The sequence below is a fragment of the Trichoderma virens genome (assembly GCF_000170995.1).
Source record: "Trichoderma virens Gv29-8 chromosome Unknown TRIVIscaffold_91, whole genome shotgun sequence".
Taxonomy (NCBI): domain Eukaryota; kingdom Fungi; phylum Ascomycota; class Sordariomycetes; order Hypocreales; family Hypocreaceae; genus Trichoderma; species Trichoderma virens.
The window spans coordinates 1,061,165-1,083,559 of record NW_014013658.1 but is presented as its reverse complement, the minus strand read 5'-3'; the positions used below and the strand labels follow the sequence as shown (position 1 = coordinate 1,083,559).

The 22,395-nt window shown below is 49.6% G+C and overlaps 8 protein-coding genes across 8 annotated transcripts; 4 read left to right on the top strand and 4 right to left on the bottom strand.

Moving 5' to 3' along the window:
- Window positions 1–299: 299 nt before the first annotated feature.
- Window positions 300–701, top strand: TRIVIDRAFT_40120 (uncharacterized protein; the record flags this gene model as incomplete). Its single annotated transcript, XM_014094824.1, has 1 exon — window positions 300–701. The coding sequence occupies one exon, from the start codon at window positions 300–302 to the stop codon at window positions 699–701; it is 402 nt and encodes a 133-aa protein (XP_013950299.1).
- A 294-nt stretch (window positions 702–995) lies between these two features.
- On the bottom strand, window positions 996–1,444 carry TRIVIDRAFT_65083 (uncharacterized protein; the record flags this gene model as incomplete). Its single annotated transcript, XM_014094823.1, has 3 exons — window positions 996–1,151; window positions 1,211–1,321; window positions 1,379–1,444. 3 exons carry the CDS (start codon window positions 1,442–1,444, stop codon window positions 996–998), a joined length of 333 nt encoding a protein of 110 aa, XP_013950298.1.
- A 1,297-nt stretch (window positions 1,445–2,741) lies between these two features.
- On the bottom strand, window positions 2,742–5,921 carry TRIVIDRAFT_39829 (uncharacterized protein; the record flags this gene model as incomplete). The annotated part of the gene is made up of 2 exons (XM_014094822.1): window positions 2,742–2,922; window positions 2,989–5,921. 2 exons carry the CDS (start codon window positions 5,919–5,921, stop codon window positions 2,742–2,744), a joined length of 3,114 nt encoding a protein of 1,037 aa, XP_013950297.1.
- Window positions 5,922–6,631: 710 nt separating this feature from the next.
- Window positions 6,632–7,212, top strand: TRIVIDRAFT_111283 (uncharacterized protein; the record flags this gene model as incomplete). Its single annotated transcript, XM_014094821.1, has 3 exons — window positions 6,632–6,694; window positions 6,762–6,963; window positions 7,034–7,212. The coding sequence occupies 2 exons, from the start codon at window positions 6,762–6,764 to the stop codon at window positions 7,057–7,059; spliced, it is 228 nt and encodes a 75-aa protein (XP_013950296.1).
- Window positions 7,213–7,259: 47 nt separating this feature from the next.
- TRIVIDRAFT_184547 (uncharacterized protein) lies at window positions 7,260–8,858 on the bottom strand (the record flags this gene model as incomplete). Its single annotated transcript, XM_014094820.1, has 1 exon — window positions 7,260–8,858. One exon carries the CDS (start codon window positions 8,856–8,858, stop codon window positions 7,386–7,388), a length of 1,473 nt encoding a protein of 490 aa, XP_013950295.1.
- Window positions 8,859–9,705: 847 nt separating this feature from the next.
- On the bottom strand, window positions 9,706–10,778 carry TRIVIDRAFT_65086 (uncharacterized protein; the record flags this gene model as incomplete). Its single annotated transcript, XM_014094819.1, has 3 exons — window positions 9,706–10,071; window positions 10,137–10,534; window positions 10,613–10,778. The coding sequence occupies 3 exons, from the start codon at window positions 10,776–10,778 to the stop codon at window positions 9,706–9,708; spliced, it is 930 nt and encodes a 309-aa protein (XP_013950294.1).
- Window positions 10,779–14,040: 3,262 nt separating this feature from the next.
- Window positions 14,041–18,068, top strand: TRIVIDRAFT_195959 (uncharacterized protein; the record flags this gene model as incomplete). The annotated part of the gene is made up of 12 exons (XM_014094818.1): window positions 14,041–14,071; window positions 14,124–14,622; window positions 14,686–14,786; window positions 14,841–15,028; window positions 15,084–15,806; window positions 15,872–16,079; window positions 16,137–16,183; window positions 16,304–16,440; window positions 16,540–16,585; window positions 16,678–16,717; window positions 16,771–17,278; window positions 17,333–18,068. 12 exons carry the CDS (start codon window positions 14,041–14,043, stop codon window positions 18,066–18,068), a joined length of 3,264 nt encoding a protein of 1,087 aa, XP_013950293.1.
- A 1,588-nt stretch (window positions 18,069–19,656) lies between these two features.
- TRIVIDRAFT_20979 (uncharacterized protein) lies at window positions 19,657–21,520 on the top strand (the record flags this gene model as incomplete). The annotated part of the gene is made up of 2 exons (XM_014094817.1): window positions 19,657–19,751; window positions 19,804–21,520. Coding segments are annotated over 2 exons (1,812 nt in total), but the record flags the coding sequence as incomplete, so codon positions are not given.
- Between the last annotated feature and the right edge of the window lie 875 nt (window positions 21,521–22,395).

Genomic DNA, 22,395 nt, shown 5'->3' with positions numbered 1-22,395 from the left:
CTAATGCGGGAGTTGACGATGCGTTAAGTTTTGAATAGCGTATCTTTGCTCGCAGTAAGTATGATGACGATGCTTGTCTACATCCGATCAGATATATAAATAAAACCATATCATGTCATATACTGCTGCCATCTCAAATAGCTTACAACCTCTTCCCCGAGTTTTCGATAAGGCCATTACCATCAGAAGTCCATACCAATTGTCTTCACAAAGCATAAGATTGTTGGTATATTGCTGCCTGTAATGCTTCATTCATATTTTGACTGACTCTCGTTTATAGGGTTAGAAACTAGAAGAAAATGAGTGCCAAAGAGCTATTACAGTCTCACTTTCGAACCATCAGGGCCGATCCTCAAGCATGGCGCTTATTGTTTGCCACTGATGCTGTCTTGGAAATGCCATTCGCCCCTCCTCATGTGCCCAAGGTCTTGAAAGGGATCGATGAAATTGCAGAGAGTGTCTCAGGCTTTGTTCAGCTTCTCGGTGATGACTTCGAGATTAACCAGAAGAGCGTACATCTAGTTCAAGGCGAAGATGCCGTGGTTGCTGAATTTTCGATGACTGCCACGGCTAAACCAACAGGCAAGATCTATAATCAGGATTATATCTTGTACCTTCGTGCTGAGGATGGAAAGATTGTGTTTTATCGAGAGTATTTTGATGGACCTCGGACGGCTGCTGCTTTTACACCAGACAGCTAGAGGGTTCTAGAGCTCAGAGTCATTATATCAGACGCTTTTTTATCTACATGTGTCTTTCCAGTTGGGAATCAGTTTCTAAGGCTTAAAAGACATTTGTATCGATACCTCACCTAAACATAATCATCATACTCTTCATACCCTTCATCTTTAATATACTCTAGATAATCACAATTGTCATCTTGAGAGCTCCGAGCCAGCCAATCTTCTCTAAGACCTAGTATTATACCATATAGCACCCTATTTCAGCCTAGGCCAACAGGGATGTTGAGCAGGATTGATACGAATCTGCACTATCTAATACACTCCATCATTGAAATCAACAACGACGGCCTTGTCAATAAGACCTCCGAGGCTCTTCACAAAGGCCTGATGAACGGGGTCTGTCTTGACGTAATAGTCCCTATCCTCAGCCGAGGAGAATTCGGCCACAAACCCATGCGTGATCCCATTCTGTCCAGGGTCAGAGAAGCCTAATGTGATACAAACATCATGTAGCGGTAGGACAATACCTGCAACTTTTCGGGGGAATTATCCTTTCCCCCCTTCAACGAAAGAATGTATTTGGCCCCCGTCGTCGGGTGGATGCAGCTATCCTTCAACGCAAGAAATCGCGCACAAGCCTGCAAAAACCAATCAATACCGTCTCATGATATACAATGGGTAACACAGGCGCTTACCGCCTTGACGTCGTCAGCCGGTGCTTCTGCCTTGAATTGGAACAGAACGGTGTGAGTGAGGCTCATGATGTCGGGGGGGCGCAGCAAACGGAGAAGCGGCTATGAGATTTGAAGAAGAACAAATTACAAATAATTCGAGGGCAATAAACAAGGATGCTGCCAGCCGCTAATTTTTGACTGTTGTTGAGCTGGAGATGGCGAGGCGAGGTGGTGATGAGACATTGAAATGGGCCGAGCACATCACGTGATGGTATTGACTCCAGCAATCAGTATTTAGAGGCCAGAAGACACATCAAACGAGCGAAGATTTAGAAACCAGATGCAAAGCTACATGATGCGTTGTGATGGCAGTGAAGTTGTCTTGTCTCCATGACCGAAGGAGAATGTCGGCTGAAGTCCGTGAAATCTTAATAGACCCATGTCTGAGGGAGGGCCTTCACGGCATTGCTTTTTTTGCATTTGTTGGATGCCACCTTTTCTTTTCGAACGTCTTTGTATCAGCTACAGACTCTGTAAATCATGTCCAATTGGTCCATAGCACTTCTTGTTGCTACATTTTGCTCATTTTGCTCATTTTAGTTCCCGTTTTAGCGTGAGATCGCGTGAGGATGTCCGAAAGATCGACGGGTGGGGGATCATGTCTACCCGGTAGTTCCTCTTATTCGACCCAACTCCATCATTAATCGTCTCGATGTCTTTGTCCACAGGTAGAACGCCCGGAAATCCTGTCCCGGACCTGTGTGGTGGGATGAAGCGTTCTCAGATAGGAATGTTGCAAGGGTTCAAAGAACGAGCATGACCTCATTTTCACGAGAAGAATTCCACCATGAATGTGTACGACAATATTGTCTTGACTACTAGACAAGGATAGCGACGAGAGCTTCATCTGCGGGCTTCATGCAGTTGATGAACTGGACGCTACGGTAACCAAGAATCCTCCAATCTATGCTATAGATACACGCAATGAATAGCCCTCATATCAAGGTATACTAATGTATCTACAAAAAGTACCACGCATGGAGACCAAAACTCATTACTAAATCATGTTCTGATCAGATCTCGAAACCCTCATCAACATGAAGGATAACCATCTACCAAACATTATATCCATATCTACTGGCAAACCAAACAAAAAAAAGCAATTCTTTTCATCCCCCCCAAGCTCCCAAAACTCCATCAGCCGTGAGCAATGCCAAAGCAAATGAGGATAAAAAAAAGAAAAGGAGGTATCTACATATGGCTCTTGAGTAACTGACGTAAAAATCCGAAAAAAGAAATCGTGAAGTTTTTTTTCTTTCCTTCTTCGTCCAGCGACATTTTTTTTCTCAGCAAAGTAAACAAGGAATATATACTTTGTTTTCCTTTACAGATACAAGCTCTGGGCAGCCACGATATCTCTCCTAATCTTCTGCAAACTCTCCTCAAACTTCTTCGTCAGGTCGTCGTTGCCCATGACCTTTGCGGCCTGGGCCATCTGTCGAATGAGCTCTTCAAGACGGCGGAAGATGCGGATGAATGAGCCTTCGTAGACGTTTGCCATTTTGCTGCAGGAATTGCGTCAGTAAAAATAATCTGTCAAGGCGGAAAAAAAATTAGAGATCTCAACTTACCAAATCTCGGCAAACGTTCGTCCCTGAGCCCATGCATACACAGTCTCCATAAGCTGCCACTTCAAGCTCTGGACATATTCGTCCTCATTCACATCCAGCTTAGACTCCTGGCTAACCTTGGCAATCATGCGAGCCTTGGCCTGAATCTCACGGAACGGCTTCTGCAACTCCTCCTTCAACGCCTGCATTTCAATCTTCTCGTCAAAGACGAAGCAGCTGAGCACAGCGGCAATCGTCTCGGGCGTCATCTCGTTGAAGAATCGATCAAAGAGAAGCTCCGACAAGAGGAGTTCGTGGCCCTCTGTGGAAGAGATTTCGCAGGCAACACGAGCCTTGAGCTGAACGACTTCGGCATCGTTAATGAATCCGAGACGGCGCAACACTCGCTTTCTGGACTTGAGCTCGTCCATCTGTGCAATGCTATGAGCTTTGGCAATCTCCTTCTTCTTTTCCTTGATCTTCTCCATGATTTGAACCTTGGCATGGTACTGGTCCCACAAGGAGGGAAGCATAGGAGACAGATGCAGTGGGTTAGTAACCAGTCGAGACTCAAGAACTTCAATCTTGCGGAGCAGCTGCTTGAAAGATTCGTCCGAAATATCCATGTTCTCAAGGGGGTCCAAGATTGGGACGCCATCCGGGAATCGGCGCTGCACTTCGCTCAGGGCCTTTCCGGAATCTTTGCGCTCGTCATCGGACTTGAGGCCGTCCTTGGGAATGAAGATTCGAATCTGGCTAATGGCTTTGACGCAGGTAAGGAGGCATGGCACTATCGCAAACATGCCGTCATCTTCACCTGATGGTATAAGACCGGGAGGCATGTTTCCGGCGAGATTGCCAGGAATGATTTCGGCGCTCGACTTGGATATGTACAAAAGAACCTCAATAATGTGAGATTCCTGTGGCGGGAAATCGGGCTCACCAAGCTTGGGGGCTCGTCGCTGGTATTGATCAGTAATGACACCCCAACCAAAGTCGAGTCCTCCACCAATTTTCTCTGCCGACTCCTTCACGTTGTGGATCTGCACAAGTCGACCGGGCTGTAAGAAGGGAAGGCAGTAGTTCGGGTGCTGGATGACCGCTCGCATGTCTTTGGTGTAGGTATTCAGTGACTGCCTGATTGTGTAGTAATCCTTGACGGTAGCTTCATCTGGTATTGTCAGAGCGTCCTTCTCTTGTTGCAGTGCCATCAAATCCTTCTCCAGGCTAGGGACGCTGGCCGCGTTCTGGAACTGGTGGAAGCATCGCTCCAGCATGAATTCGGGGGAAATGGCTTCAATTCGGAGCAGGTTGAGAATCATGTTGTATCCTAGATAGAAGGCAGAGTTGAGCTTATCCTGATGGCCAGTGACAATGTCCTTGGCCACTTCTGGCTCAAGCTTGTCATCAATCATCATAATGACAATACCTCTGGCATCGAGACCACGACGACCAGCGCGTCCAGCCATCTGAATGTATTCGGATGACGTGATTGGTCGTCTCTTTATGCCGTCCCACTTGGTGACCTGGGTGAAGACGACTGTCTTGGCAGGCATGTTGAGACCAATTGAAAACGTCTCGGTCGCAAAGAGAACCTTGATCAAAGATTCTTGGAACAGAATCTCAATGGTTTCCTTGAGAATGGGCAGCAGACCAGAGTGATGGACACCAACGCCCTTCTCCAGCAGAGGCAAGAGGTTCATGATTTGTGGCAATTCTCGGTCTTGTTCTGACAAACTGTCAATGGCGCTCCGGAAGACTTTGTTGACCATGGCCTTTTCAGAATCGTCGTTGAAGTTCAAATTGGAGATCTTCAGAGCCATGTTTTCACACTCCCGCTTGGAGAAATTGAAAACAATGACGGGGTTGTAGTTCTTTTTAATCGTCATTCGAATGATCTTGTTGATATCGGAACCTTCGTCAGCGCCGCCCTTGTTGGTCTTCTTATTCTTTCCTTTCCCCTTCATCTTGGCGGTGGGGTCAGCTGGGTCAGCCCCCTTCTTTTCTTCAACTTCTGCCATGACAATGTTGAAGTTCTCTGCATTAAAGTTGCCCTTTTCATCTACCACCATTCTTGCACCCTTTCCTCCGGCGGGGTAAAAGTAGTTTTGGAGGGGGGTAGGTCTGAAATCTGTGTAAACGACGTGACACGCTTGGTGGTGGATCTTGGCAATCCACTCGGCAAACTGGAAAGCATTCGGGATGGTGGCCGAGAGGAAAACGTATCGGACCTTGTCGGGAAGCATGATGATGGTCTCCTCCCAGACCACACCTCGAGTCTTGTCTCGCATGTAGTGGACTTCGTCAAACACAACCCAGGCCACCTCGCGCATAATCTCGGAACCGCGGTACAGCATTGACCGCAAAATCTCGGTTGTCATGACAAGACAACTGGCTGTGGGGTTGATTGTGACATCACCCGTCATCAAACCAACATCTCCAAAGATGGCCTCAAAGTCTCGATATTTCTGGTTACTCAAAGCCTTGATCGGACTAGTGTAGATGACCCTCTGGTTGCGCTTGAGACATTGTGCGACCGCGTACTCTGCCACCACCGTCTTTCCCGCACTGGTATGCGCCGACACCAGCACACTCTCTTCGCGCTCGATGGATGCGACAGACAAACTCTGGAAGGGATCCAGCTTGAAAGGGTATGTTCGCGCGGGCTCCTCGGGAGACTTGTGCTCTGAAAGAGGAATGTATTCGTAGTTGAGGTCAGGAGGAAGAGCCACCTGATGCTGGATATTGTGTGACAGAACAAGCGATGAGTCTTGCGAAACAAATGTTGAGGCACCCGCGACTTCTCTTGACTCTGCCGTCTGGAAGTTGTCCGTCATGACAGGCCCAGCGCCATCAGCCTTCTTGCGTCGCTTCTTGTCCTGCTGCTCGGGCGTGTCTGAATCATCTTCGCCCTCGGAATCCTCGTCTCGAGAGGCATCGGCGGCATCAGCCATTCCCACATCGGCGTCGTCGTTGTTCGCATCCATGTCGGCGTCGGCATTTCCATTCATAGCTTCGTCAGCCTTCCGCTTCTTGCTCTGGGCTCTGCTGCGGCTCTTTTGGGGGGTTCTCTCATCCTCGCTGGCGCTTTGGGGCTCCGCCTTGCCCTCGAAAACATCAAACATTTCATCCATCTTGGCTGTTGTTACCACTCAATTGTGGTGGGTAAACTTGGAATAGGTAGAAAATCAAGGTGAAGGAAAGAAAAAAGTGCCGATGGAATCAGTCGTCCTGCGGTCTAAATTTGTAGAGGACAGCTTTTGAACAAGCTGTAAAATCGTAAAATTCAGACCAGCAATTAAAATGGCATATCAAAGCAACCACAATAACTACCTGGAAGACCGAAATACTCCCCGGGGTGAGAGAATGCAAAGATTGCTTGACCAAGATTTCCCGAGAAAGATGTGGATTTAGGACGGCAGAAAAGAAAATAGTGGTGCCAACTGAGAAGGCGGTGACACGCGCATCGAGATGGGAGCAGTTCAGCCAATAGCCATGACCCTTAGTCAGCACAAAATACAAAGTGCCGGAAAATAAGTTGATAAGGTAGCTTTGGTTGCTTAGATAAGGCAGCAGATTTCCTGGGAGAGCTGCACGTGACTCGCAGGCCAAGGCTTTCGTTTTGACCTCGATCGAACCATATTGAACTCGAGAAGCTTTATAGCCGCAGACAAGAATCGTCAACCCGCCTCAACTCCACGGCCCTCCAATCTCGACGCCTGTCAAAGTCCGCCATCCTCCCGCGCCAGATCCGCCATCCCCTGTGCTTCATCCAGCTAATTGACCTCGTCCAGATGCTCTCCCGCGCCGCTACTCGCACCACCTCCGTGGTCGCCCGCCGAGGCTTCCACACCACCCGCCCTCGCATGTCCTCTCCTTACCACTACCCCGAGGGCCCCTACTCCAACCTGCCCTTCAACCCTCGCAGCAAGTGGTTCGGCGCCGGCTACTGGGCCTTCATGGCCACCGGCTTCTTCGCTCCCTTCGGCATTGCTGGTGAGTCGAACTGCTGCCCCGCCATGCGTCGCGGTTTTCGTTTTGCGCAGATGCTAATACCCGAGGCTAGTCTACCAAACCTACAAGACCCAGTAAACGATTGCTTCGATTACAAAAGGCTTATATGGGCTGGACGCTTGGTGTCATGGATGGGCGGTGGACTGTTGCGGCAGAGTAAATAGCTCGAATTAGACGTGGGACCACTTCACAAGTCACATACATAACAAAACCTTGCTCCGTGCCGGCTCCATTTTGCGCTCGCCCTTGGAATTGCGACCTGGATATGGTCCAAACTTGTCATAAAATCATTGCTGCATTCCATGATGATCCCCATCAACGTAGGATAGGGCTAGTCTATATGTTGGCATATGCTGTCTAACGTACAAGTACATCTATATACAATCACACAGGTGGAGACCTTCTCATAGCCATGACGTATCCTTTCTGCGTCGCTGATGCTGAAGATCTTCGTTTCGTGTAGACTTGAGATCTTTGTCATGCAAAATGTTCTCAAATAGTGCATGCATAAACTGCTGGCGGTCCGGGTGTATATCCCACCTCTGGGACATGGAGTCGAATGTTTGGAGAAGTGCCTCGTTGGAGCAGCATTTTTTCACCGCGCGCAGGGCCCAGATGACCACCCATTGGTCAATACGGAATTCCTTTGCATGCTCATCATGAGCCTGATAGAAGGCTGCCAGCACACCTTCCAGGCGCTGCTCAGACCAGTCCGAGCCGGAATATCCACCGTGCATGTAGAAGCCCTTGAACAAGGCTAAAAAGATGGTGGGTTCGATGGAAATTTTCAAATGTTTCATCTCGTCCAGATATTGGGCAACCTTTTGGAGGTTGCCGATGCGAGTGGCATAGTGATCAACCAGCAACTTGTAGGTGTGCAAGTTTGGAGTTAGGCTGACGTTTGTCTGAAAGGATTTCTTCAGCTCCGGATGCTGCTTGCCAACTCGAGTAAACATCATGAGAACTTTGGTGACGACCTTGTTCATCATATAGTCCTTTTGCGGAATCTCCGCTGCCATGTGGTGGTCGTTTTTCATTCGCTGATACGTCTCTTCAGCTGCCGCCTCCTCGCCACACCTGAGAAGCCCTGAAATGACACAGTTGAGAACGACTGTGTCAATCATCTCGCCCGACTCTACCATTTCACGGTATGCCGCTCGAAGGCCCCCAGAGTCAAGCTTCAATCCAAAATAGTGAATGAGACTGACGTGGTGGAAACGATTAAACTCAATCCCCCGACTCTCCATTTCCTTGTAAATCATGTCGGCCAGTGTAAAGTTGCCTGCTTTGGCGGCAACATCGAATAATATGTTAAACGTCACATCGTTTCCCATAATCTGTGCTTCTTTTTCCATTTCCTTCCAAATCCTCAGCGCCGATTCCATCTCTTCGGTTGTAGCCCTAGCCGTATACTTGGAGGCAAAGGCCAGTGCGAAGTTCCACTGCGAGCGGCGGAGAGTGAGCCCCGCGTTTTTGACATCCGCAACCAAGGCGAAATAGCGCAGCATTGAGTCCATGTCCCTCTTCTGAGGCGTGCCCATGACTCTCAACAGCCGGTTTCGCCACTGCCACGTGAGGCACAGCATGCGAGGCTCTGGAAGCTGGCTGTATAGTTTGTATATCCCGTCGAGAGAGTAGCGATGCGGGTGTCGTAGTCGCTGGCCAATGGCAGACTGGAGTCGGGCCAGAACACCTTGCGTCCCGTCATCCACCATGGCCGTCTCCTCCGGCGAGGGATACTGCACGTCTCCCTTCCTCTCCGACACACGCAGTCTTGGACCATCCGGAGCGGCATACCCTCGGCGATACGGGTCTCTGTAGAAGTCAAAATACTCCTCGGCAGTCCCCACCTCGGCCTGGTCGACGTATGAGAGCATCTTGTCCTTGTCCTGAATCACAACAGGCGGCGGTCGTTGTCGTGTGCCCGAGACGAACGAGGCAGCGGCTGTCCCGTAGGCGCGGGCGGAGCGTCGTGGATTCTGCGTCGGGGCGGTGCGGTGCTTGTCGAGGCCCGGCACAAACGTCGCCAGCAGCCATTGCGAGCTGCGTGGGCAGACGAGGCTCTGGTGAGTTGTTACAGCCGCCGGTCTCCTCTGCGAAGCATCTCTGGGCTGCGGCCGCGGAAACACATTGTTGCGCAGCGTGGCCGCGGCTGATGATCGGGTCGACAGCACCGCACCGCAGAAAGAGCCGTCCACTCGCCCGGGGAGTTTCATGGGCTCCTCCTCATGATGTTGTCGAGGGGTTGATGGGATTGTTTGCAGGCCGAAAAAAGCATGGGAAATCGAGATAATTGCAGAGTGGGGCCGCAGGTTGGTTGGTGGGATGTGTGTGCATTTATAGCCAATGAGATGCGCGGGAATTGGGCTTTGTGCGAACATTGGTCAATTCGCACAGTACAGGCATCACTGAGTTTTGTTTAGGCCTCAATGAGTTGATGGCTGAAGACGATAAGAAGGTATGTAGTAGCATTACGCAGATGCTCTGAATTCAATGGGTTGAAGGTATCAAATTAATTCAATGTTCCTATGATTTTAGACCTAGGATATTCATATCATCACTCGATTTTTTATCCTTTGGTGAACTAATCATTGACCATGGTAGGACCCAGAAGTGTCAAGATTTAGATACAGATATTATACATTATCCAGTGTTTGTACATAATTAATATGCTATTACTCTAATCCAAGCCTCAGTATTTTCATATCTTCATCATCATCATATTCACACTCGTCTAGCAGTCGAGTTTGATGGCGCTGGGCTGTACAGCTGCTGGCCGTCCTTCTTGAATCCGATAATCACATCCTGGCCACGCTTGCCAACCACCCATTTGGCAAAGTCGCTGGCCACCTTGGGATGAGGAGCCTTCTTTCCAACCAAAAGATGAGCAGGGTTCAGAAGAGGATCATCGGCACTATCTGTGCCAGCCTTGTAAATGACCGTCTGGTTGCGCAGACCAGCATCCAGAGACAAATAAGTGCCGCGGTCAGTGATGGTGTATTCATTCAAGAGAATGGCTGCAGTGAGAGCCTGGATGGGGAAGGCAATGTATTGGTGATACCAGGTGGAATAAGCAGTAGCCCAAGGGACCTGGAAGAGAGGTTAGTCACATATGAATATGGTAATGTTGACTTGAGTAAAACACTCAGACATACCTGGCCAATGCTAACCCACAGCAGGGAATCCTTGATGTTGGTAGCAGACTTGTCGTAACGACTCAGAAATCGCACTGGTGGTGTAGTAACTTCATTCTCAGCAACCTGTCTGATCTGAGAAAACATGGTGTAGATGTCGGTTGACTTGGAGACGTTGGCAGGGTTGGCCCTGGGGCCAGCCAGCAGAAAGTGGTCCCGGAAGGCATAATAGCTGGGAGAAAGGGCGATTCCCTGATCAATGGCAATCTTTTCTGCGGCCGGGTTGTAGGTGATGCCGACATCGAGGAGGCCAGACTGGAGATACTGGATGCTGTAGGTGGTGTCGCTAGTGTACCATGCGACTCTGAAGGGCTTGGTGCCTTTGGAGACGGAGTCCTGGATGTACGCATCCGCGAGAGCTATTGGTGACAAGACTTGTTAGATCCATTTGCAAGCAAGAGATTTAATAGTCTCTTTCACTGTTTACGTGTACATACCTTTAATCAGACCACTCTGACCAGCACCGCCGTTACCAATGGCAAGCTGAATACTCCCATTGTTGCCCTTGATGCCTCCGTCGTAAATAGCATTAGGATCGATAGCAGAGGAAGGCGCCGCAAGAGCCAAAGCCACAATGGCTGCAAACTTGCAAAGATAGACCATATTGATGTCTTTTTCTTTTACTTCCAAGTATCCAAGCGAAGAGCTGTACCGAAGCACATTCATGAAAAAGCCATGATGCAACCTCCTTTTATATCCATCTCGTCAATAAGGGGACAAACACCCAGCATGTCTCAAATTATTCATTGCCCATGTCCAGCCAAGCCCAACGGCTGCTTCTCTTGTCAGGGATCGGCTTCAGCTGAATGCTTAAAGACATATTAAGCTACTTTGATCCCGCGGCCCCACAGTGATTGAGTTGTGATTGATGAATCTGGCCGGGATGAAATGCGCAAGATCGGCGCATCTTGACGATTAGTGGTTAGTGCTGATCTGTTAGACCGGCAAGCCCTGCTTTTTTGAAGCCCAACCTGGGCCATGACAGTGAGTTCGCGTGATGCTACTGGCGACACGTAGAAAAGCACGAATGCATGTCTCAGTTGGTTTGGGTCTCACTATGGAGACTGTTGACGGGAAAACATCCCAATTGTCCATTGTGCCGCCTAGCAATGAAAAGCAGGTGAGAGAAAACATCAAGAGCATCATAAATCGCGTCATTCAATGTCTTCAGGTACAGGTACAGTATCCAAGATCATCAGCTCTGCATGATGCAGAATTAGTTTACCAGATCTATGTGCGAGACTGAGATAAGATTCACCGATGAGCTGATAGGCGGCCTTGTGATCTAGATAGGCAATTTCGCTAGAAGAAGCCTCCGAGTCAGGGGCGCGGAAAGGGCAGAAGCTATACTTGTACTGATACAGCACGTGTATTCCGTTGGTCCCAGCAATCCGAAGAAGCCATCCCTCGCGCTTCGTTCAATAGCTTAGGCGTTCCGAAATTCCCATACTTCTTTACTTATTCTTACTCTTTTTAGCTCCCGAATTGTGTAAGTGGCTTTGCTTAAGGCTATTCATCTTGTGAAGCGGCGGCCCACAACCCGGACGGCAGAGGTGTTCTCGACCGTCGCAGTCCGTTCAATGGAACTAACTCTCGATGGATGCGGGACTGCTTCCACAATCCCTATCACTCGAGAGTAAGTCAATACCAGCAGAGCTAGAGCAGGAGCCTATACTCCGTAATCTTGTCTATATTGCGTGATCGTCTGAAGCGCGGAGTGCCTTTCTGGGGTGGGCGGCGCAGATGCTCGTGGCTCACACTCCTCATGTCTTGTATCCACTAGAGGTGCACGCTGAGCAGCAGCAAAATACATGCAGAGAGCTGTCAATTCCGCAACAAATTGCTATGATCCAAATCCACTGCCAATGCTATGTGCGTGTATCCCATTTCTCGCGTCATATGCCAAGGACGGTTTATGGAGTGGTGCGCGACTTCTCAGCAAGGCTGTGGTATAGTTTCTGTAGTTTTTCTCTTGCTCTATGCATTGCGTTGCTTCTACCTATTCCGTGTAAAGTTCTATGGAATGGATTCCATGCTTTTGTTGAACAGACTCTCTTGTCAATTCTGCCGTCTGTCATCTTCATGTGTGCATCATGGCTTACAGCTTGGGCCGAAATTGGCGTGCTCTCCATTGGTGTGCTCTCCATTGGTATAGTTGCGGCTGGGATATTCATCTTTCATAACAGGGAGTCCGCAGTGCTGTAGCTAGCACCCATACTGTATTGCTCGCATTATGGGCCGCATCCAGTACCGAGCATGACTCTGTGCTCATTGCGCCAGCATCCTCAAGCTGGTTGTTTCGAGCATCTCCACCCACGACGATCTCGGGGGCATTGACGAGAAGCTCGACTCTTGAACTCTCTTGGCTACAATCACATCAACGTGAGCTAGTTCTCTGTGCCAACCTTAGTCTTCTGCGAAAGTATTAGGTGACAAAAATACACCTGGCTCCGAGCTCGCTCCTATGACTAATTCCTACTCTCCTCTTTCTCTGGATCTTTAGATAAGGTTCTCTACGCATCAATGAAGCTCGACCTCGCCATCCTCAGGCGTGAGGCGATTCGATCTCGTCCCAGGAGCCCATCATACTGCCTGAGACAGTGAGAGAAAACCTTTGCCTCACTGAACAGGTCTTCTCACATACAGACCTTGTCGCAGCGTCATCCTCGGCCCGTGTACAGGGATTGAAGTATAGGGCTAAACCCAATCGAATAAATGGGAAACAGTTCAGGTACAATGTTGTACACTTGCAGCGCATTTCTGAAGGGCATGTTGAACTAAAATCGGGATGAGGAATATCTGACTAAGACTGAGAGCGTTCAATCGAGCACCCTATCGCGCTTCGAGACAGGATCAAGAGATGTTGAGAGCATCTTTTCGGATGCTGCGAGTTTACTCCAACCTTGGGCTGACTCGACCTCTATTGCTTTATGTCTATAACTGACGAGTGGTAGTGCGTTCGTACCACTGCTCTACCATCTTCACCGCGCCGGCTATATGTCGCCATCGATGCGAACTCGAACTCGGTAGAGCGAAGGCATATTAGGATTAACATCATATCGTAACAATTGATTTAGATGCGGAAAGTTGTAGCTTCAGCTTTGCAAACAGATTATTCGTTTTTGGTCGGCCTCGCACGATCTGAGACGACCGATATCTCTCATAGAGTGATTCGTCTTCCATAGAACTTGAGCTTGAATTTGTATAACTTATTGAGAAACCACCCCATATTCCAAGAGGATGCGCTCCGTGACAAGCTCTGGATTGCTGTTGGGTTGCTGTCTGGAGTTCTGTTGACGTACATCAAGTAAAGCCTTGTAGAACAATGCATCATCAGATACTTTCAACTCTAGCTTGAGTTCATAGGCGCATATCTTTCAAATCCCAGAACATAGCAGAATAGTGCGCGTAAACAGTTTTCTGGCTATGTCCATTGCTAGACCTACACGGAAAACCTTTAATGGCTTAGCATTAGAAGCTTAAGGCTTATCCGAAGGTATCCATCTTATAGTATGGGCACGTTGTGCGAATCAGTAAGCCTTTGTCACAGTAATATGACTACTGAACCTTTATATGCAGGGGTCGTTCTCAATGCCTTAAAAAGTCAAGTAATTTGATGACAACTGCTGTCTTAGAAATGGGCGTATTGACCTGATGTCCGGTATCGAGCCGTGCAATGACTCTACATGTGACTCATCTGCCAGTGGGGGATCCTATGTTGGCTCACTTATTGCAATTTAAAACCAAATTTCACCCAACAGCATCATCCTCTTCAACTACCACGGCATTGCCTCGACCGCTGTTTCGCACGCTCCTCGTGCGCTTGTCGCCGTCGTTTGCTTGAAGATTCTCTAACACGTTAACAATGGCTACCAACAGCGCACGAGAAACCCCAAGTAAGTCCAATCACGAAGGTCTCAGAGCCAAGATGTAGCTAACGGACGGCAGCCGCCGCGGCCGACCCGCAGCAGAATGGCACGTCGGCTCCGGTGGCTGACGGCACTAATGCCGCCATTCAGCCCAGCTCCTCTGGCCCGGACTCAGGCACGGGACACGCCCCAGCCAAGGTGAAGACCGAGAAGCAACTTGAACGGGAGCGCAAAAAGGCAGAAAAGCTGGCTGCCTACGAGCAGAAGAAGGCTTCCCGGACTGAGGCCCCCGCAACCGCTACGAAAAAGACGAAGGAAAAGGCGAAGGATAGAAGGGCCGAAGTTGAAGTCTTACCTCCGTATGTTGAGGACACCCCAGAGGGAGAGAAGAAGCGCCTTAGGCCATTTGACGACCCTCACTATGCCTCGTACCACCCTATTGCTGTTGAGTCGGCTTGGTATGCTTGGTGGGAGAAGGAGGGATACTTCAAGCCGCAATTCACGCCAGAGGGCAAGGTCAAGCCCGAGGGCAAGTTTGTCATTGTTGTACCTCCTCCAAATGTTACAGGAGCCCTGCAGTAAGCCTCCCAACTCATATATTTCCTAAAACCTAGCACGGAGTATCATTGACAATGCACCAGCATGGGCCACGCCTTGGGCAACTCGCTGCAAGACTTAATGATCCGCTATAACCGGCAAAAGGGAAAGACTACGTTGTTTCTACCCGGTTGCGACCATGCTGGTAAGATTCTCACTGACAAATTCTATCAATGGACACTATCTGATGGCTCCCAAGGCATTGCGACACAGAGTGTTGTAGAGAAGGCACTTTGGAAGACGAAACAGCAGACTAGGCATGATCTCGGCAGAACACAATTCGTTGAGCTCGTCCAGGATTGGAAGGAGGAATACCATCAAAGGATCAACAATGCTTTCAGAAAAATGGGAAGCAGTCTTGATTGGAGCAGAGAGGCGTTTACAATGGTTCGTATTCCAAGATCGAGCCATGGTTACACCATTCATGCTAAACCCTTAATAGGACGAGCACTTTTCAGCAGCTGTCAGAGATGTTTTCATCAAATTCCACGAAGAGGGCATCATCTATCGAGCTAATCGTCTTGTTAACTGGGATTCCACATTAACGACCGCCCTCAGCAATGTCGAGGTAGACAGCAAGGAATTGTCAGGACGGACGCTTCTTGACGTACCAGGGTACGACAAAAAGGTCGAGTTTGGAATCATTGTTCATTTCAGATATCCAATCGAGAATTCGGAGGAGACTATTGAAGTTGCGACAACGCGTCCCGAGACCATGCTAGGCGACAGCGGCATTGCTGTACATCCCGATGATCCTCGGTACACTCACCTTGTGGGCAAATTCGCCGTTCATCCCTTCATCGAGGGCCGCAGGCTTCCAATCGTGGCCGATACATATGTCGACCGCGATTTCGGTACAGGAGCCGTTAAATTGACCCCAGCGCACGACCTCAACGACTTTAAGCTAGGAATGACCCATAATCTCGAATTTATTAACATCTTAACGGATAACGGATTGATTAACGAGAATGGTGGCCCATACCAAGGCCAGAAACGATTCGACGTCAGGTACTCCATCCAGGAAGATCTGAAGAAGCTTGGTCTCTACGTGGATAAGAAGGATAACCCCATGACTGTACCACTTTCAGAGAGGACCAAGGATGTTGTCGAGCCCATGCTGAAGCCACAGTGGTGGGTGAAGATGGCAGATCTCGCAGAACCAGCTGTAAGGCCCACCTCCTGTAGATTGTTCTTTGTGCTTCGTCTTATTTGCTCATACTTGTCTCATAGATTAAAGCAGTCCAAACCGGCCAGATCAAGATCAAGCCCGAGTCTGCTGAAAAGAACTACCTTCACTGGATGGCCAACATCAACGACTGGTGCATCTCAAGACAGCTGTGGTGGGGGCATCAGTGCCCCGTATATCGTGTTCGTTTTGAAGGAGAGGATGACCAGGATGCCGACGACAGGTGGTTCGCGGGACGAACCTATGAAGAAGGTCTGCCACTCATATTCCAACACTTACTCTGGGCTCCTAATACTGATTAGAATGCAGCCTTCGTCAAGGCCCAGAAGGCTTGGCCTGACAAGAAGTTTGAGCTGGTAAGTTAACATCCTTGATCCTTTTCCTTGGTCTACCAGGAAGTGTGTTTCTTAGTGAATGTTTTTCATTCTTGGTTCGCCGGAGGTCAATATCTCAGAGACTTACGTATGAGATAATAGGTTCGGGACGAGGATGTCCTTGATACATGGTTCAGCTCTGGTCTGTGGCCTTTTGCGACTCTCGGCTGGCCTAACAACACTCCCGACATGTCTCGTCTGTTCCCTACCAGTGTTCTAGAGACCGGATGGGATATCATGTAAGTTCACCTCGGCGCGCGAACATCTTATTGTCGTGTCTACGAGCATATACCAGGAAACCCCACTTGGAAAGCACATGCTGACTTGGAGCCCTGAAGTCCCTTCTGGGTCGCTCGTATGATCTTCCTTGGTATAAAGCTCACTGTAAGTAGTATTCTGTCGCAAATGATGCGAAGGAAAAGCATTTTACGATGCCGTCTCCTCTTCATGACAAGCAATATTGACTCAATTAACAGGGAACGGTGCCATTCTCTGAGGTGTTTTGCCATTCCTTGAGTGAGTATACAACATCCCTTGGTGTAACTCACGCTTGGCTAACCTTTGTATAGTTCGTGACTCCGAAGGACGAAAAATGAGCAAATCACTCGGTAATGTTATTGATCCCTTGGATGTCATTCGCGGCATCGAGCTCCAATCTCTGCATGACAAGCTCCTCAGCGGCAACCTTGCTGCCTCCGAAGTCAAAAAGGCTACTGCGTACCAGAAAACTGCATTCCCGCAAGGCATTCCGGAATGCGGAGCAGACGCTCTTCGCTTCGCTCTCATCGCCTATAGCACGGGTGGTGGCGACATTAATCTTGATGTTAAAGTCATCCACCTTTACAGGCGCTTCTGCAACAAGATCTGGAACGCCTGCAAGTATGTCCTCGGCAAGCTGGAGGCTGTCAAGGACTTTGTTCCTGCTAAAAAGCTGGCCCTTAGTGGAAATGAGTCACTAGCAGAGCTCTGGATTCTTGGGAAGATGAACTACGCTACCAAGGCAATTAATGAGGCTCTCGAGCAGAGAGATTTCATGAAGAGTGCAAACCTTGTATACTCCTACTGGTACTTCCAGCTGTACGTGGCCCCCGGCGCAGCCTGATTTAGGCTCAACTAACGTGCAACATCTAGATGCGATGTCTTCATCGAGAACTCCAAGGCTTTGATCCAGGATGGGTCAGAAGCTCAGATAAATTCTGCGCTCCAGACGCTCTACTCCGTTCTTGAAGTGGCCCTCGTCCTCTCTCACCCATTCCTTCCCTTCATTACCGAAGAACTGTGGCAGAGATTGCCCAGAAGGCCGGATGATGAAACACAGAGTATTATGTTGGCGAAGTATCCCGAATGGGACCAGCAATTCGAGAACCCAGAGGCTGAGGCTGCCTACGACATCGTTTTGGGCTGTTCGAAGGGTGTTCGGTCCCTGGTATCCGAGTACACATCCAAAGACGAAGCGAAGATTTTCATCCAGGCCTACGACGCAGCCTCGCACAGGACCGTGTCCGATGAGAAGCCATCCATCCGATCTCTCAGTGGCAAGAGTGCCATGGAAATCGAGATCCTCTCTCCGAATCATGCTCGTCCTACTGGCTGCGTTGCCTTCCCCGTGTCCAGCGCCGTTTCCGTCTTCATCTACGTCAAGGACCGCGTCGATTTTGACGAGGAGATTGCCAAAGCGACAAAGAAACTTGAAAAGTCCCGTGCCGCCGTCCAGAAGCAGCATAAGCTCCTTCAAGATCCGGTGTACATTGAGAAGGTGGCCGTCGCAACGCAGAATGCCGACAAAAAGAAGTTGGCTGATTTAGAGAGCGAGGCGAATGGCTTTGAAACAACCATCGAGCAGTTTAGGCAGCTAAAACTCGAGTAAGAAAATGATCATTCTGTAGACCATTAGGACTGCAGAGCAGTAGATCTCTAATCTCTGTTAGATTCGCGTCGTGCATTTTTCTCATAATACAGTAGACTTGTGTCAATTTAAAGAGGCAAAATCGCGCTCCGATCCCTTTCTTTGCATTTGCTCATGGAACTAAACTGGCGACAATGCTCGCTTCCAACCAGAAATCTGTTGGATGACCAGAATTTCCAGACCTAAACTTGATCTCTTTCTGTTCTGTATGGTGTGTGGATATGTGGTGCTTAGATGTCTGTTAGGAGACAGCCGAAGCTGTTTTTACTTTAGACCTGAACCTCCTTAGGAAATACCTCACATGTGCAGTGTCTTAGAACAAAAAAAAAAAAAAAGCCACTGTTTCACTCTAGGGTATTACGTACGTCAAAGAATGGCAACGTGATTGTAAGATTGAGGCTACTTGCGTCCAGGAGACCCTCGCCATGTCGGTGAGAACCCGTGGACACTTCGCGTGTCATTGACCCCTGCCGAGGGAGCCGAGTCTTTCGTATACAATTAAGTTGAAAATAATACTGGACCGCAAGCATTCAGCTTGGCACTGAATCCGTATTTATCCCATCATCAAATTAGGCAAAGACACCACTAATGCAGCCCCTGCGTGCATGCAACGTGGGAACCAAATTCAATTGCATCGACCTCGCCATGGCGTTAGACTCAGCCCAATATCGAGACTCAGTCGCCCTGCTTGACGCTGCCCCAAATCAAACCAAATGCCGCTTTCAGCAACCAACGCAAATACTGGACCCCCGTACTCCGTACTAGCAGAAAAGAAACAACCCGCCTTGTCAAAATCGTGGGGGGATCCGGGTCTCCTTCTGTGGGCAGCGCTGTGATTGGCCTGCTGTCATTGGGCCCTTGACTTTCACATGTCAGCAAGCCTTCTCGACGCCTCCAATCGTCGTCACGAGGACGGGCAGCAGCACCCCCAAGGCCGAGAATCATACCGAAAATCGGGGTTGGCATGACATGTGCCTGTCACAAGCCTGCTCAATCCCGTATCTCTCGTAATCGTGCACTCCTATGTTCCTTTGTAATCTCCATATCCCTGGACATCCTCTTACATCAATCCTACACCATTGCCTGCTGTCGAGAGTCGGGTATCGCCACCTTCGACTGACACACGGACATTTCGAAGGCGTTGTCCTCTAGTCGTTGGATCCTACTCTGGATTGGCTGGATTTTGGATTCTTTTCGTATTCTATTTCTTTTCCTAATCCTCTTCTCATGACGACGACCGACCGCCCTATCCGATAACAGCCGCCCACCTGCGAGACTCGACTCGACTTTGCGAAGCGGAACAGCGCGCTCCCTTTACGATTGCATCCAAAGCCTCAACAAACAATTGAAGACTCGAGTGTTCAATGAAATGATCCGCCATTGCACCTACGATCCAATACCATTTACGACAGGCCCATCGTACCGAGCCTAGACGAACATCGCATATGTATTATTACACGTTACACACCCGGATATAGATCAAAATACCCTCGCGGCCTCTGTTTATTGCCCCTTCGCGTTTTGTTTTCTTTCGTCTCTTTCCATCCGCATCATGTTAGACCACGTCCTCGGGAGGCCATCGTCTAAATCAAGACGTCTGCAAGTCCTGGCCGTATTGTCCTTTTGGACGTTTTATCTCTACAAGTATGTCCCCAGCACTATTGGTAGAAATGGCTGTCTCTGACTAAACCTGCAGTGGCCACAAACATGGCCCGCCATTTGCTCAGAAAATATCCAAATTCTTCTCTCGGCGGTTGACAGCATGGCAGACGGTTGTTATTACCATGCTATACCTCTATGCCGCACGCAACTTTAGTGCTCTGGTCGGCCTGGCCAGTCCCGAGCCCATGGCCAATATGTACGATCCCACCTACTACCGGGCCACTTGGGTCTTGACCGCGTTAGATGCCGGGTTTTGGACTGCCATGAAGATCCGATCGAAGTGGCTACGTGATCTTGCCAGCATTGTCTTTTCTTTCTACTATCTCGTGGCCGCCGAAAAGGCAGACGAAAAGGTCCGCAAGGTCCGTGGAATGATTACGGTCGAGCACCTGCGAGTTGCGTGGAACAAGGGAACGACTCCATACTTGGGCTTCCTCCAGCGTCTTGTCCGACCACGGTTTACAAGATGGCCGCCCAGACAAGTCCGCATCCCGCGACCTGCCAACAGCGACTATAAAGAAGCCGTTTCCGCCTGGCTTTACTACGACGGCCCGCTTGCGGATCTCGAGCATCACAATAAACTCGTCTTGGACGTGCCTGGTGGCGGGTTTGTGGCCATGGATCCTCGATGCAACGACGACAAGCTGTTTGCCTGGGCTTCCAAGACTGGCCTGCCCATTCTCAGCATCGACTATAAAAAGGCACCAGAGTATCCGTACCCTTACGCTCTGAACGAGTGCTTTGACGTCTACGTAACTCTTATCAAATCCCGGGGTAGATGCATTGGCATGTCAGGCAAAGAGGCTCCCAAAATCGTCATTACTGGAGACAGCGCAGGCGGTAATCTAGCTGTTGCAACGACACTGATGGTGCTCGAGACTGGAATCAGCCACTTCCGACGCGCTTCAGGCGTTGGCAAACTGCCGCCTCCGGACGGTCTCGTCTGTTTCTACCCCACACTGGACATGAATATCGGAAACTGGATGTCGGACGAGCAAATGTCGCTCATTCGAGACCGGAGGATGAGGAAGACGAACAAGTCCATCGTGCGGAGGAAGAGCATGCAGTACAACGACCTCGTGGGAACGCCGCATCACTCCGACGATGAGGACGGGACGCCTCCACTAAAACAGACTACCGATTCCCCTACCAACATGAATGGGGGAACACGACCCGAGTACTGCCATGCTGGTCCCAAATCACTCAGCACTGCCAACAGCCCCGATGAGAAGAAGGAAGGGGCTGTATCTCATCGTGCAGAGCCCATGAAGACCCGTCTAGCAACGTCATCCATGATATCTTATTTCAACGACCGCGTCATCACCCCCGAGATGATGCGAGCCATGATTATCTTGTACATTGGAGCGCATAACCGCCCCGACTTTACGCAGGACTACTTCCTGAGTCCCGTCCTTGCTCCCGAAGAGCTGCTAGAAAATTTCCCCAAGACATATTTTATGACAGGAGAACGAGATCCCCTGGTCGACGACACGGTCATCTTCGCAGGACGTCTACGGCGAGCAAAAGAGGCTGCAGCACGACGACAGCTTTCCCGGTTATCAGTTGTGGATGAGAACTGGACATTTGACGACAAGGAGGTCACAGAGGTGCTTCTCATTCCCGGCACGTCGCACGGCTTCATGCAGTTCCCGGGCGTCTATCCGCCAGCGTGGAAACACTTCGATCGAAGCGCAGCCTGGTTCGACCAGCTCTTCATCGATGCCGAGACACAACGAGCAGAACAAGCCAGACGAGCAGCTCCGGCCAAAACACACATCACAAACGGCGACTTTAGACGCCAGTCCGTTGCCGAGTCCAGCGGCGACGAAGACCGACCCTTGGAAATCAGCATGACCAAGCTGTCGCGTGGACGAACGCTGACGCAAAACGGGGATACAAACGGCCACACGAATGGCGACACGACAACAGCGTCGAGCTCGCCGCCACTCAACGGGGAGAAGAACGGCAAGAAGCCCAAGAAGGGTATTCGGGGCAACAAGAGCCTGGTCAAGCTGACGAGCTCGGATGATTTGCTGGGCCGCAGGATGCACGGGCTTGCGAGTGGGTTGACGAGCACAGGAGATGATGAATAGGTAGCCTGATTGGGCAGCAACAGGAGAGAAGGCGGTTCTTTTGTTTTATTGTTTATTGGCTTTGTCTGGTGTTTTTGTGAATTATAGAGCGCGCAAGCCATCAATGTTTGTACATGTACCAATCACATTGTGTTTATTTACGTGTTTCATAAGACAGACTACAAGTCCATAGTGGCTCTCGTAGAAGCCATCATCTGAAAAGCACCTGTTGCCATCATAAGCCAAGAATTACAGCACGTTCATTGATCTAGAGTCCGCTAAATCTGAAGGACGAGGGAGCTTCGAAATCCCCTATCAGCTGCCTTGTGGTGTGCTTTGTGGCCGTGTTTCCCCTTTCGGATGACGAGGCTATGCTGTTCAACACCACTACTGAAATTGCCAGGCTCTTATTCGCGCCCCGGATATGCCTCATGCGATTTTATAGCTCAAACGCACTCGCCGAACTCACCAAGGAGCCGTAAGGAGACACGAACGCGAATGGGCCTGCGAGTAATACAGCACGCAAACCAAGTACAGTCAAGTATCAGCACTTT